At 31.0% G+C, this 14,355-nt stretch overlaps 1 protein-coding gene across 2 annotated transcripts in view; it reads left to right on the forward strand.

Annotated features, from left to right (window-relative positions):
- LOC122270011 (papilin) overlaps positions 1-14,355 on the forward strand; it is a 158,153-nt gene that overhangs the window by 105,367 nt on the left and 38,431 nt on the right. The window contains exons 3-10 of one of the 2 annotated variants that reach the window (XM_043045710.2): positions 3,507-3,685; positions 7,026-7,086; positions 7,989-8,091; positions 9,757-9,890; positions 10,901-11,024; positions 11,937-12,017; positions 12,101-12,273; positions 14,212-14,344. In XM_043045710.2, coding sequence (XP_042901644.1) covers positions 3,507-3,685; positions 7,026-7,086; positions 7,989-8,091; positions 9,757-9,890; positions 10,901-11,024; positions 11,937-12,017; positions 12,101-12,273; positions 14,212-14,344 — 988 coding nt within the window. Of the gene's footprint in view, positions 1-3,506; positions 3,686-7,025; positions 7,087-7,988; positions 8,092-9,756; positions 9,896-10,900; positions 11,025-11,936; positions 12,018-12,100; positions 12,274-14,211; positions 14,345-14,355 lie in introns of those variants that run through there. The other variant, XM_043045711.2, reaches the window with a different exon arrangement.

The raw sequence follows: 14,355 nt of genomic DNA on the forward strand, positions 1-14,355 counted from the left end.
GTATATTGTTTAAAAGTGCATTTTTATATTCCTTTCCAGGACTGTGGAGTCGGAGTCGAGGAAAATTTTGCAGGAGTCGGAGTCGGGGAAAGTTATTCTTTAAGGTCAAAAGAAGAAATGAAGTTTTCGATCTTATAAAAATTATCTAAACAAATATTTTTAATTAGTACGTGACAAAAATATTACTTAAATGAATATTGTTAAATCCAGAGTTTCTTAGAATCTGGGACTCAACCCCAATTGGAGTCGCGGGTCCTGTCGCGGAGGTCGCAAAAAACTTTGTGTTGGTTTCTGTTTATATCTTATTTTTGTAGTCATGAAATAAATGCACTGTAAGAATATTTCGCTTTTAAGAGAAAAAGAGAATCTCTCTCTCCCTTTGTTTTCTGTTTTTTTTTTCCTTCTATTTTTAATTTTATTTATTTTTTAATTTTATTTTAAATCTCTACTGAACAATCAAATTTGTAAATATTCGGATTAAGGTTAATCCCAATTAATCTGCATGGTTTGAATTCGTTTAATTTCGATTTAGGACTTGCATTTAAACTTAGATTAAAACATGCATTTGGGTGGGGGGAAGAAGTATTCTAATTTCATGTACATTATTTTCTAATGAAAACTCATCAACCCTTTTTAACGCTCTCTTGATAAATTCTTCCTGTTTTCAAATAGAATTCATTAGCCTGCACTTTATCTGATAATATCTTTCCACCGATTTCTGTACTGCACGATCAAGTAAATAAAAAATAATGCTTCACACCTTTTCACGCAAGTTATGTTCATTAAATACGATAAGATCTCTCGTGGTGTGCATACAACCTGTCGATTAAGAATCAGGCAGGTGCTGTAGGATGCATTTGGAGAGAATAATAAAAAGGCAAGATGACGGATCTCTTTGATTATAAGCTTTGATAAGAATGATAATGGTTTTTAATAAAGTAATTTTCTATCATCTTCTGTTCAATATTACATTACCGCTCATTAATTTCAATATACCTTCGTATTTAGTATTATTTATTTATTTTAATTTTTTAGAAGAAAACATGCTAAATTTGATACTTGTAATATTCATATAGCTGTTGTTCGTAAAGCTGCTTTCATTTATTTCTGTATCAAACCTTGGAGGGTAACTGGGATAAAAACACCTTTTTAGGTGCTTTGCTAAGAATGAAAGTTTTAGAGGAAAGTTTACTGTATTTAAAATCCAATGGCATTGTGGTTAAGACACTGGGTCATTGCAAAGGCCTATGGTTCCATTCCCGGCCGTGGTTTGAATCCCATCCAGCTTCTGATCGACCGAACTAGTCTGAAACTCAAAAACGACCGGTACGTAATATTGACCATATTGCCACCATCATGTTATTGCTCACAAAATTCTGAACCTTCATGGCCCCCTGGCCAGCAATGGGTTGTTGCGCGACGGCTTTACTTTATATTGTATTTGATAAATGAAATCAAAATACTCGCGAGACTAAAGTATGGTTTGATCATTCCAGACTACTACCATTTTCAATACATTAGGTATTTTTACCCTAAACAATACATTATATATTGTACAGCAACAGTATTGTATAGCATATGTAACCAAGCTCGGTGATGTAAATAATGATTTTAATGAAATGGCACAAAAAAATTTTGGACTATAAAACAAACATTACACACAGCTTCAATTACTTTAATTTAAATTCATGAAATATCTTTTCAGGATTTCATCTCTTGCAACTCGGTTTTATATTGTATAACAATCAAGACCAAGTTAACACATGGTCAATTTTGATTCACTTGGAGTGCTTGGCAATCACTGCTTCCAACGTAATCACTGTTGCCGTCATGTTTACGATCCAACCAGCTGTACGTTATCTCCTACCATCACACTGTGCTTTAATAAATGCAGTTTTTTAATACTTTTTATCAAATGTAGGGGCTACATTTGGGGGAACTTTTCCGTAAGAAAGAATGCGCACGATTATGCTTGTGTCATAATGCTGTCAAACGCGTGGTTTTGGGCGTTGTCATATCACATCAGTGTGAAGTTCTAGGTGTGTGGTTTCGAAAATTTTCATCTGATCGAATGCCGAAAGGTATGTTGTGATTATAATCAGTCGTTTGGTAATTTCCAACTCACCTTTTTTATGATGATGTTTACTTTTATCAAGGTATGTCGTATATACATAGAAAAATTATTATAAATTTTTTTCGTGTATTGCCTTACCGAAAACAAATTCCTTTGAATTTGAAAAAAATATTCTATAATTATGTTTGTATATAAACAGTATTATTATCTGATTAATATCTATTTGCTTTAATATGTAAAAACAATTTTATGCCTTGTAAGTGAGAATAATTGTGGAGTTTAGCTCAATACAGTTTAGCACATTTAAAAAAACAAAATAAAATAATGAATAAATAAAAATAAATAAGTAATGAAATAAAAAAAAAATAAATAAATAAAAAAGTAAAAATAAGAATATTTCATGTCACTGAGAACTTAAAAGATAAGAGAAAGGTTTTGGTGTTTTTGTCAAGAACCGGGCCATATGATTGTTTTAAGGTAATTTCCGTTTTAAAACCTCGTCAAAAAATTTTGCATTAAGAATTTTCGGTAATCATCGCCCATAATGTATAGTTTTAGAATAGTTATCAAAAATAAAAGAAAGAAAAATCTATACATATTAGGAGGAAGAAAAATTTTCAATTAAGTGTTGTGAGAAAAAAGAGCAAGTCAGTGTTAAGATCAATTAGAGAAGATAGGGTTTAAAAACCCCGAAACCAGATTGCTTGTCTGATGAAATCTGTAGAAGTCGTAATCGGTAATCGTTAGATATCCCTTTCAATTTTATCGGGTAATCCAACGATTTTTAATGCTTTTAATTTATATTTCATGATGATTGACCTCGATAATAATTTCTCAGTGTTTGATAAAATTTTTTGATTTGGTTATTAATTAGTAATCATTAATGTCTTGAGATATAATTTCAAGTATTGCAAGGTTTCTTAAAAAATATATTGGTTAAAAGTGGTGGTTATTAAACACTTGATATTAGAGTATTTCTTGTTTTATTGTAAGTAAATAAAAATGAAACCGTAACTGCTTTTTTTTACTGTTTATTTATTTATTATTATTTGGGTTCGCTACATTTCTATACAAATTAATAATTTTTTTCAGAATTTGTTAAGCGTTTTTTTGAACAAATATAAAACAAAACAAAAAGTTTAACTTTTATTCGAACCTTTTAAAGAATTAAAAAAAAAGAGTTCTTTTAAATTTTTTTTTAATCGAAATTACTCGAAGAGGTATAAAGAGAAGAGAGTTTTAAGGGTCCATTCCTAAGAGAGTCCTCTAAACACAAGGAATGAAACTGAAAAAAAAAAGGGTTTATGGTGTTATTGAAACTGAACATCTAAATTATAAATTTTGTATTGTTATGTATCAAATGACGTTTTTCTTGACATTAGCTTCTTTTATTTGTATTTTATAAATGTGTTGTTATTATTTGATTTCACAGATTCGACATAGTAAACGACACGTTACACATCACAAGTTTCCAAACAGCAGCATAGCCGTGGGTTTACATTCCAGTGCAGACGATGAGGGACATTGGAAAGAATGGAGTGATATAAGCGATTGTTCTAGGACGTGTGGTGGAGGAGTAGCTTTCCAGACTAGGACGTGTTCTGTGACAAAGTAAATTTTTTTTTACTGATCCTTTGTCCTTGTTTAAATAGGAAATTTTTTTACCACTTATGATATTAAAAACCACTACATTTAAAAGTAATGAACGATTAACATGTACACTCACTTCTAAAAGTTGAGCAGAGCGCAGTAAAATGCGAAAGAAAGACAAGTACTATGTTGATTGACAAAAATGATATAGGAAAGTGGCAAATATGTTTATTCGTGAAGCAAAGCAAAGAATAACTTACAATGATAAAAAAAAATATTGAATTCACAAAACTATGTTTAAAATTTAAAAAGTGGAAGAAAAAACGCATTAGTTATGCTATGTAAGCATCTCTCATTTCCACACAAGTTTTACAGCGTGTGATCATGCTTGTTACTAGGTGATCAACCACCTCAGAATCCAGAGATCGCTATTCCTCTTTTAGAGTAGTCTCAAAGTCTGAGAGGTGGCTGCAGGCTCGGCAACAGCAAACAGCTCGGCCAAAAGCATCCCAAAGAATTTCAATTTGATTAAGATCCAGTGAGGAAGTGATACGCGCATATCCCTTCACTCTTCAAATTGTTGTCGACATTGGCAGCTCTATGAAGACTTGCGTTGTCGTCCATTAGAACGATATAAGGACTTAACTGCTGCAGCGTACAGTTTCACAATAGAGTTTAGGATTTCATCCTGACACCGGACAGCCGTCGTTTGTAGTAAGTGCGATATGCTATTGAAATTCTTGCTCAGGCTATGATGCTTCCATTGCGAAATGCGTGATATTCGGTGCTGTTCTATGACCTGCTATGCGTGATTCGTTCCCTCCAGACCCTTAAACGCTTGTCATCGGGTTGCAAGTCAAATCTAGTAGACTCCGAGAACATTACGTTGCTCCAATCAGATACAGTCCTAATTACATGCTCACAACATCACTTTAATCGGGCCCTTCTGGATTTTCTTTTATCACCGTCATTGAACAGATATTCCAATTTACTGTTTACGACTGCTAAGGTTCAACGACATAGCCTTGTGCTTTTGAACCCAATCCATAAGACAGGGGAACTGCTGGATCAATATTGGGAGAAAATTGCTTTCGTGGATGACTTATTGATGGAACTAACTCGCATTTGCGTTACATGGAGCGGAAAACCACGAGAACTTCCAACGGTTAGCCTGACGGCAAGAGGATTATAACCCATGATCCGTCTACCACTGAGAATATTTCACTCAGTACTGTGGTCAATGAGAGCCGGATGCGGAATTCGTAACGACCAGCTATCGCCGGGATTCGAACTCGGTTCATCTCATTGGGAGGCGAGCGCTCTATCCCCTGAAACACCACACTTCCAGCGCCTCCGGATTTTATTTTTTATTTTATAACCGTCGTTGAACAGCCGACCCAATTTTAGGTTTACGATTACGAATGTTTAACTCCGTAACCTTGTAATTTTGAACCAATCCAGAAGACAAGGAAACTCCTGGATCAGTACCCCCAGAGGTATGATTTGTTATGGGAACATGGAGGACTTTGTGACTCGACAGATTTAACGTAGATCAGACACCATTTACCACACGGGGAGTCTTCGGCCAGCCTGGGATCGAACCCACTACCTCTTGAACATGGGCCCAGTGCCCTACCAACCAGGTCATCGCGGCCCTAGCGCCTCTGGATTGGAAGGAGAAGGAATACCAACTCGTGGTCCCCAGGGGTACAGTCCTTTCACATGTTGCCTTCGGCAAACAGTAGTGACAGATATCGCCTCACCAATGGCAGCTGTTACCATCGAAGTCACACTTGTGGAGGTCGCTCTTCGATTCCTCTTGGCTACAGCAGCGATAAATCGATCTCCCAGGGATATCGTAAACTTTAAATATCAGCCGCAGTTCTTCGCATAAATATTTGACTGGTTTGGATTTTTCCCCCTTAATCGTAAAGGAATGATGCACGCCGAAGAAAATAGCAACATTTGTCATAGACTGTCCTGATTAAATGACTCCGACTGCACGCCAGCACGCTCGGAATCTTTCATTCGTCTTCTGGAAGCCATGGAAAGAAGTTTAATTAGAAAGAAAAAAGAACGATTAAAAGATGCTTTAAACACCTTTTATCTGCACTTAAATGCATCTTCTGTGTTCCTCCACAAAGCCAGCTTAATCTGCATATTTTTTGACGTGAAACAGTGACTGGCTGTTATCTGAGACAGCGGGGAACCCTAAATGATTGAGCATATGATTGAGCTTCTTAAGGCGGAATCTCCGGAGTTATAAAAAAAAGTTCATTAGTTATTCAACTGTGTATATTAACGTTTAAAAAAAAATGACAACTATTGTGAAACAATTTAATATGAGGAATGAAATATTTAATATTTTGAATTTTTTCTTGGTGTTATGCATATGCTGAAAATAAATCAAGCTGAATTATGGTTTTTATAAAAGAACTGTTATAAACGATGAAAATTGTTATCCAAAAATTGCATTTCTTTCTTGAATTTAGTTATTCATTTTGTATTGAAAAGCTGGGTAAATGAAATTTTTATATTGTAAATTTTGCTACTTTTTTCCCCCTTCACATTTTACATAATGAAGTTTATATAAACAAGCGAAATATAAAATAAATTATGAATTATTGTTTGAATATAAGTATTATTATAATTGGTTAAAGATATCCTAACTGTCAGAATCCCTGTCTTTCTACCCCAGAACACTAGGGTTCCACGGAACAGCTTTTAGGAACCGCTGAGATAACATATTTGTTTACTTCTTTCTAGTACCTCTGGAATAAGTTACAGTTTCTCCGATTCTAATTGGCTTCTAGGATTTAACATTTTTCTCTCTGTGCTTAATTTTTGGAAGCACGTTAAAAGCGCGAAATTTTTACTGTATTCATGTATTTTGAAATTTACGGTTGCTTTAAAGGACTTTCAAATGATCAATATTTTTAAAAATTTTTTTTTTCATGACTAATTTTCTTAAGTTAAATTTAAACTAAATAATACAGCGTTTTTTGCATTTGAGGCAACGAAGGACGAAAAAAGCTTTTCCATCCGAAAGGTATGTAATGCTTGCAAACTTGATGATTTGTTAAACATCACACGGTTTTGACTATGGCTAGCAAAGATCTCTGGTGGCCAAGGTTTTGACTAATGATTCAAAGCATTTAACTTCATTACTTATGCAGTTTCTTCTGAACTTTTGTATTCTGCTGATACTTTTTGCTTAATAATAACTAAGAATTTTGTGATGTTTGAATATAAGTTTAGTTTATCGTTTAATTACTTAAAAAGAATAAGTGGTATAAATTATCTTTACTTTATATTTTTGATGATTGTTAATTGCATATTTTTTTCTCTGTTTCTGCAAAAGTCATGATGGAACTGAAGCTTGCAAAGGACCCACCAAGAGATTTATTTCATGCAATATTCAGGTAACTATGTTCTCCAACTAAGTTTGATTAGTTATAATATTATTAGTATCTAAGTACTGGAACTAAACTAGATCTAAATAATATCGTTAAAGACGAACGTTTTAATAGCTTATCACAGTTTCTAAATTCGTAAGGAACGATATTTATAAACTGTTCAGATATGAATAGTGTCCCATTTTCATTTATTTCACTAAAAATAATGAAAAAAATAGTAAAAAGAAATAGTTTATTACCTAATTGCATTTAAACTTCGTGGGTATTTTATTCTGTTAGCTATTATTTTAATTATAAGTAAAACAATAACTGATAAATGTCAGTTGGGAATATAGGTTTTTGAAATATCAGTATAACATAGAAGAATCAGACATTTTTTTGATAAATACAATTGATGAAGTTGGTATGATACTCATTTTTTTTACTCTCATAGTGTTTTTAAAGCGGGGTTTTCAAATAAGCTAACAAAATACACATTTTAAATGAAAAGAATGGATAACTTATTAAAATTAAAAGTACGTATTATCTTATTTACTTTCTTTTACCGGAACCGCAAAGATGCAACTCTACATCGATAGTTCAATAACGTATTATTTTTGTAATTGATATATGACCTTCAGAAGCAAGTATTAATAAATTCGTTGAAATATGCTTTGACAGACTTCACAATTAATAATACCTAATAAAAGAGTTGAGAACTAACAATCATCAGTGAATAAAAATTATTAGTATTAAGAAATGGAATCGGAACCTTTACTTAAATTATAAAATTAAAAGGCAGTTTAGCAGTAAAGGTATGAGTTTTTTTTTAAGGAAGCTCCCCAATTCTTAATTTTTTTGTAAGGAAATTTTTTTCTCTTAAAAATGATTGTGATTGTTTTGATTCTGAAATAAAATTTTGACTGTAGGATTGCCCAGAGGGATCTCGTGATTTTCGTGAAGAACAGTGTGCGAAATTTGATTCCATACCATTTGGTGGAAAATATTTTACCTGGATTCCTTACAAGAAAGGTAATAATTATATTTCATTTGTGTATATTCATTTATTCTAACTGATTTATTTTTTTTAATGGTTGTTGAACAGCCAACCCAATTTTGGGTTTACGACTACTAGTGTTCAACTCTGTAGCCTTGTAATTTTGAACCAATCCAGAAGACAAGGGAACTTCTTGATGAGTACCCCCAGAGGTATTGATTTGGTATGGGAGCATTGGAGGACTTTGTGACTCGACAGATTTAACATGCATCAGTCACCATTTACTACACGGGGAGTCTTCCGCCAGCGGGGATCGAACCCACGAACTCTTGGACATAGACTTATTTTTTGTTTGATAATAAAAAATAGCTGCACTACAATTATGATTATTTTTTTAAAAATATATAACACATTTTAGAGAGATTTACATTTGTTGAACTCAGATTTGATGTTTTTTAAAGGCAGATTGAGAAGTAATTTCACATCAACATCTTGATGCTTGCAATATTTTTGTATATTTTTGTACTGATACTAATATTATTTTTTGAAGAAAATATCAGTAAGAACAAAGTGTTTGGTTTTAAAAGTTAGACTAATTTTTTATTCAATGTTTTAATTTTTTTTAAAAGTTTTTTTTAAAAACATTTTTAATCAAAAGTGACTTATTCAAAAATAAGTTACTTTTAATTTTAAGAACTAAGCACATTTTTTAAAATCTTTTTATTATTGCAAAAAAGTAAACACTGAAAAAAGTTGAAGGTTGTATTTAGTATTTATTTTTTATCACTACCTCAACCTCTAGACTGTAATATATTAACCTCAATACCGTATAGATATCCTATGTATTGGGTGTACCAATATGATTGATGACTTCTAAATTTATTATTAATTTTTTTTAATGGCGGGCACTTGGGGTTTGTCCCATTGGCCACAGAAATGCCAGAACTGCTACTCTCTTCTCGTTACCCAGTGGTCACTTGCGGCGAAGCCACTGCGGTGGAGCAGCGTCGCCCACGTGACACAACCACAAACCTGTTTATAGGGCGGGTCACATTCACACAAAGAGGAAAGGACATAGAACACAGAGAGAGTAAGAAACATCCATGTCCTGAGCAGGATTCGAACCAGCGGCCAATGGCTCCGCAGTTAGACACGCTAACCACTCGGCCACCTGGTTGGCTGACTTCAAAAATAAGTTTATGGAAATAGAACAAAACAGAAATATATGATTCACTGCCTTTTGCTCTGGAAACAATATTTTAATCCCACTAAAATTTAAAATTATCTACAATGCTTGTCAATAGATGAAGCTGCTGGAAAAATAATTTAAGCTTAACATTAAAACACAACCTATAAAAAAATTGCTTTCTGCTGCATGCCAGACGATTCAAAATGAAATATTTGCAAAGAGGTTTTTTTATTTGGTCCTTAAATTGTACCACAATGTTCCTGCATATAACAATTACTTTTAAAAACTTGTCTTACTTAATCGTTAATGTCATTTGTTGATGAGCTTCATAACTAATTTAAAAACTTGGTGAGTTGAATAATTAGTTTCCTAAACAGATTGCAGTTAATCATAATTTTTTTTTTAGCTCTTCCTCATACCTTTAATTGATTTTTTAAATTGTCAGTCACTTTTTAACTGTGCCTTAATGCATTTTATTGTGTCATGTAACTTTTTCATTTTGTACATTTAGGGTTCAATGAATGTGAACTTAATTGTATGCCAAAAGGAGGAGATAAATTTTACTATCGACATTCCCAAGCAGTTGTGGATGGTACAAGATGTAGAGAAGATTCTAATGACATTTGTGTGCAAGGAGTTTGCATGGTAGAGTCAGTGTACTGTTTATATTTAAAGAAATGTTTTTAATATTATAACTTCAATTATGCTGTGTGTAATTGATGTATAATGGGATATTTCGAACATTAGAATATTATTTACTTGTAATTACCATTTTATGTGGATTCTTCCATATTTAACAGTATCTCGAGTTGATCATGAATTTTAAAATGTGATGTTAAAAATTTATCACAAGGTGAGAAAATGTTAATCAAATAAGTGGAAAAAATTCAGTGTATATTTTATATGCTTACATTTACTATTAAAAAACGTTTAATAAAAAATATATATAAATTATAGAAACTGTTAAAAAGATCTTCATGTCCACAATTTTACTAAATTGATAGATGATAAAATCTAAGTTAGAATCATATTTTCGAATGAATCCTAGTTTTGAATCATCAGTCTGTAAGAAAGTGTAATTCATGGAGAGATACGTGGAATTCGATTTTTGAAATATTCCTTAGGTGCAATGATGATGGCATGGTGCCCTCCTGGGAGATAATTCTTAAAAGCTTTTTGAAATGTTTCATAACCTTTATAAACATTTAATTAACTCGTAAATACTGTTTTTTCTTTTAAATTTATTATTGCATGTTTTTATCATAAAAAAAATCTCTTACAAAATGTGTGTCTGCATTACTATAGACTGTATAAAATACAATAGTAATCTGTTGTAAATCTTGAAATATTATTATATTTTATTGTAATAATAATAATAATAACAATATAATAATAATAATAACAATAATATAATAATAATAACAATATAATAATAATAATAATAATAACAATATAATAATAATAACAATATGATAATAATAATAACAATATAATAATAAAAATAATATAATAATAATAATAATAATAATATATATTTAATGAAAATATTTGAATAATTTTTAATGTGAAAATTATTTTTGAAAAATAATTAGACTTGAAATTTTTTTAATTTTTCTTATATTTGTAATTATAAAAAATGTGTCTTTTTGTAATAGGCTGTTGGATGCGACTTGATGCTTGGCTCTGAGATTGTTGAAGATAAATGTCAAGAATGTGGTGGGGACGGTTCTAACTGTAAAACTGTTCAAGGGATTTTTGACCAATTAAACCTACAAGTAGGTAAGTTTCTCAATTCGTACAAAAATTATCATAAATTTAAAATTTCTATTTGTTAATAAGTTGATTAAGAGTTTTAGTACTTTAATAATGAAATGTTTGTTTCATAAACTTCTATGAAAGAATTTTTAATTTTTTTAAGAGAGTGATTTACAAGAAAGATATTAATTTTGGTAGTGCTTTAAAGTGCTAGTGTTTTAAAGTTTGGTAGTGTTATATGGTAGTGTTTTAAACTTTCTGATAATTTCTAATCTAAAAGTGTCCTGAAACTTTATAGTTATGAAATAAACCGCATTTAAATAATAATAATAATGATAAATGATTAACAAATGATATTCGAAAAATTATTTCTGAAGCAAGATATTCTTTCATTCATACACTTTGGATTTTATTTTATGAGCATTGCATGTTTTATTGTCATAAAACATGGAATACTCACAATTAATGATTTTTTTTTGTCTTCTAATTTAAAAAAAAACAGAAACTTGATTTCTCTCAATTAAGAAATATATAAAATATATTATCTGACATATTATCTAAATTTCTTCTCTCTCTTAAAAAATAGTTATTTATATAATTTTACTTAGAGCATATTGAATTATTATTTTATCTGTAAAATTTTTCTTTATATATTTTAAGCATCCCATTTCTCTTATTAATTCCCAATTTTTATTTGTAACAACAAAAACTTCATGCTAATGAATGAAGTCATATAGTTTTTTTATTAAAACTTATACTGAATGAATGATGAAACATTCAAATATCTAATTTTTCAAACTTCTTAGCTAATTGGCAAAACAATGTCTATCAATTGAACAAAAAAATATATCAACTTTCTTTATTTTTCTAAATATTTATTTTGAATCTTTATTAGTTTTTATGATAATTATTTATACATAACTAATTTAATTCCAGGTTACAATGACATCATATTAATACCGGTTGGAGCTACATCAATTGAAGTCAAGGAATTACAGCCAACAAATAACTATTTATGTAGGGTATCATTTTATTTTCTCCTTTATTTTTTAGAAGAAGCTAAGCATTTATTGTTAAGCATTATTTTCTTATTTTTCTAGCTATTAGAAATTCTTCTGGGTATTACTATTTGAATGGAAATTGGCAAATTGAATTTCCAAGAAAGATGAAATATGCAGGTACTTATTTCTACTATGAAAGAATACCTCAAGGGTATGTTGGATTAGAATATATTCATGCCACTGGACCTACTACGGAACCCATATATATTTCTGTAAGTAATTTTTTTTTATAGAAAAACAATTCTTAATAATGATGATTTTTAATAATTCTTAATAATGATTTTTGGCATGTATGACAATATAAAAATTAATTATTCATATTTATCCTTGTGATAGGCATTGAGGAAACAGCATACTTGCCAGCTTATGCTTTTTTCAAAAATGATTTACCAAAGTAGTAGAAAAATGTAAATTGAAAAATCAAGTATAGACAACTGCATATTATCAGAGTCCCGCAGTGGACTGATCGTTAAGACACGGTTCCCAGCAGGTCACTGAAGTCAAGATTGACTGTGAAGAATCACAGACTGCTATCAGTGTGCGGGTAGATGACAAATTGGATCAGTCTGTGCAGGGATCAAGGGTGCGCGGTATTGGTCCTCGTTAAACTGTTCTACCGTAAAGTGCTCGACTTCACGTGCAGGTCGTCGAGCTAACGAAGCGGGGGTGCCATCCCCTCTGCAGAGGATCAAAATTTTGATGGCATGTCTTCGGATCATCCTGAGAGATGCCTCCCAGACAGTCGCCAATAGCCCATTGTGCAGCTCTAGTGCGTCGTAAATGAACTACAGCAGCATATTATCAGAGCTCAGTGGTCAGAATGAGCGCACTACAAGTAGAGAAACTACTGTAGTCGCTACTTTTTTTCGCAGTTTGTAGTGCCGCATGCTACTTTTATAAAGTAGTGTAGTGAGTTATGGGATACAAGAAAACAGTAATTTGTAGCAACTCTTAGAAACTATTTTTAATGTTAGTTTAGTTAAGAAGCATGCCTCAAAAGCAACTAAATCTTTGAATATGTTGGGTACAAATCTTTGCCGGTCTGTTAATGGATGCAATGAAATTGTTCCTGTGGCTGCAGTCTGTGCATTGTTGTGTTAACAGGAATAACGTATTTAAAATCATGTAAAACTAATATTTAAAATAGCCTTTATGAAAAATAGATAATCACTTGGGTCACACTTTCACATGCGAATATACACTTTTGGAACATTGATGTTAATTAACATTGATGTTGTTATTATTAGATGTTGTTAATAAAATATTGCTTTGATAGCAAATTCATAGTATTTTTGTACATGCAAGTTTAAACTTTCTCTAAGAGATTATGGTGCTAGGATAGCATTTAGCATGAATTAAATATCACATTAATAAAATATTATCACGATAGGAATAATATTTTCCAACATACAACTTCGCAATCTCTCAGAGATTCTCTTACATTTAACATTAATCCATTTGTGCCTACCATTGTTTTGAAAAGAATGTTGCTTTTTTCAATAAAAAAAATTATGGTAGCACAAGTCTTTCATTATTAGGATTTATTTTTAAAAAAATAAGATAATTCAGTATACATTAACGATATGAAACATAAATTAATTTGGATCTGAAGTCACAATGGGGTAGGTAATAGAAAGAAATATACTCATGGTATTAATGCATATATAATTCTTTTTTTTCCAGTTTTTTTATTACCACTTTTTATGATTGGGAATTAATGGGTTAACAGAATATTTTAATAAGGAATTAGTATATTCATAAATGTAAGGGGAGGTGTTGAAATCTTTCAGTACAATAATTAGAATTCAGATTTTTTTGTAATATTTCATACTTGAAAAATTTTATTTTGTGAGATTTCATTGCAATAAGCTTATAAAATTTTATCCTTCCATATATATCCAAGTATATATCCATATTCCAAAATATATATCCATATCCAAAATATATATCCAAAATATATATACATATCCTTCCATATATATCCATATTCCAAAATATATCCAAGTATATATTTTCAAACATTTTTCATCCACAGCTCAAGATAATGAATTAATTTTAAAAAGATTAAAATGACTTAAAGACTTTCCTGTAAAATGATATATATATAAATTTATGAGGTGCAACACTTAAGAGTATACCATTTGTTTCAGCTTTTGTATCAGCAAAAGAATATGGGTATTAGCTATGAATATTCAATACCTTTAGGAGTGAGCAATACTCAACCTGATAATTATGTATGGGTCTATTCCAATTTCGGATCTTGTAGTAGTACGTGCGGTGGTGGTAGGTATTAT

The sequence above is a fragment of the Parasteatoda tepidariorum genome, chromosome 1 (genome assembly GCF_043381705.1).
Source record: "Parasteatoda tepidariorum isolate YZ-2023 chromosome 1, CAS_Ptep_4.0, whole genome shotgun sequence".
Taxonomy (NCBI): domain Eukaryota; kingdom Metazoa; phylum Arthropoda; class Arachnida; order Araneae; family Theridiidae; genus Parasteatoda; species Parasteatoda tepidariorum.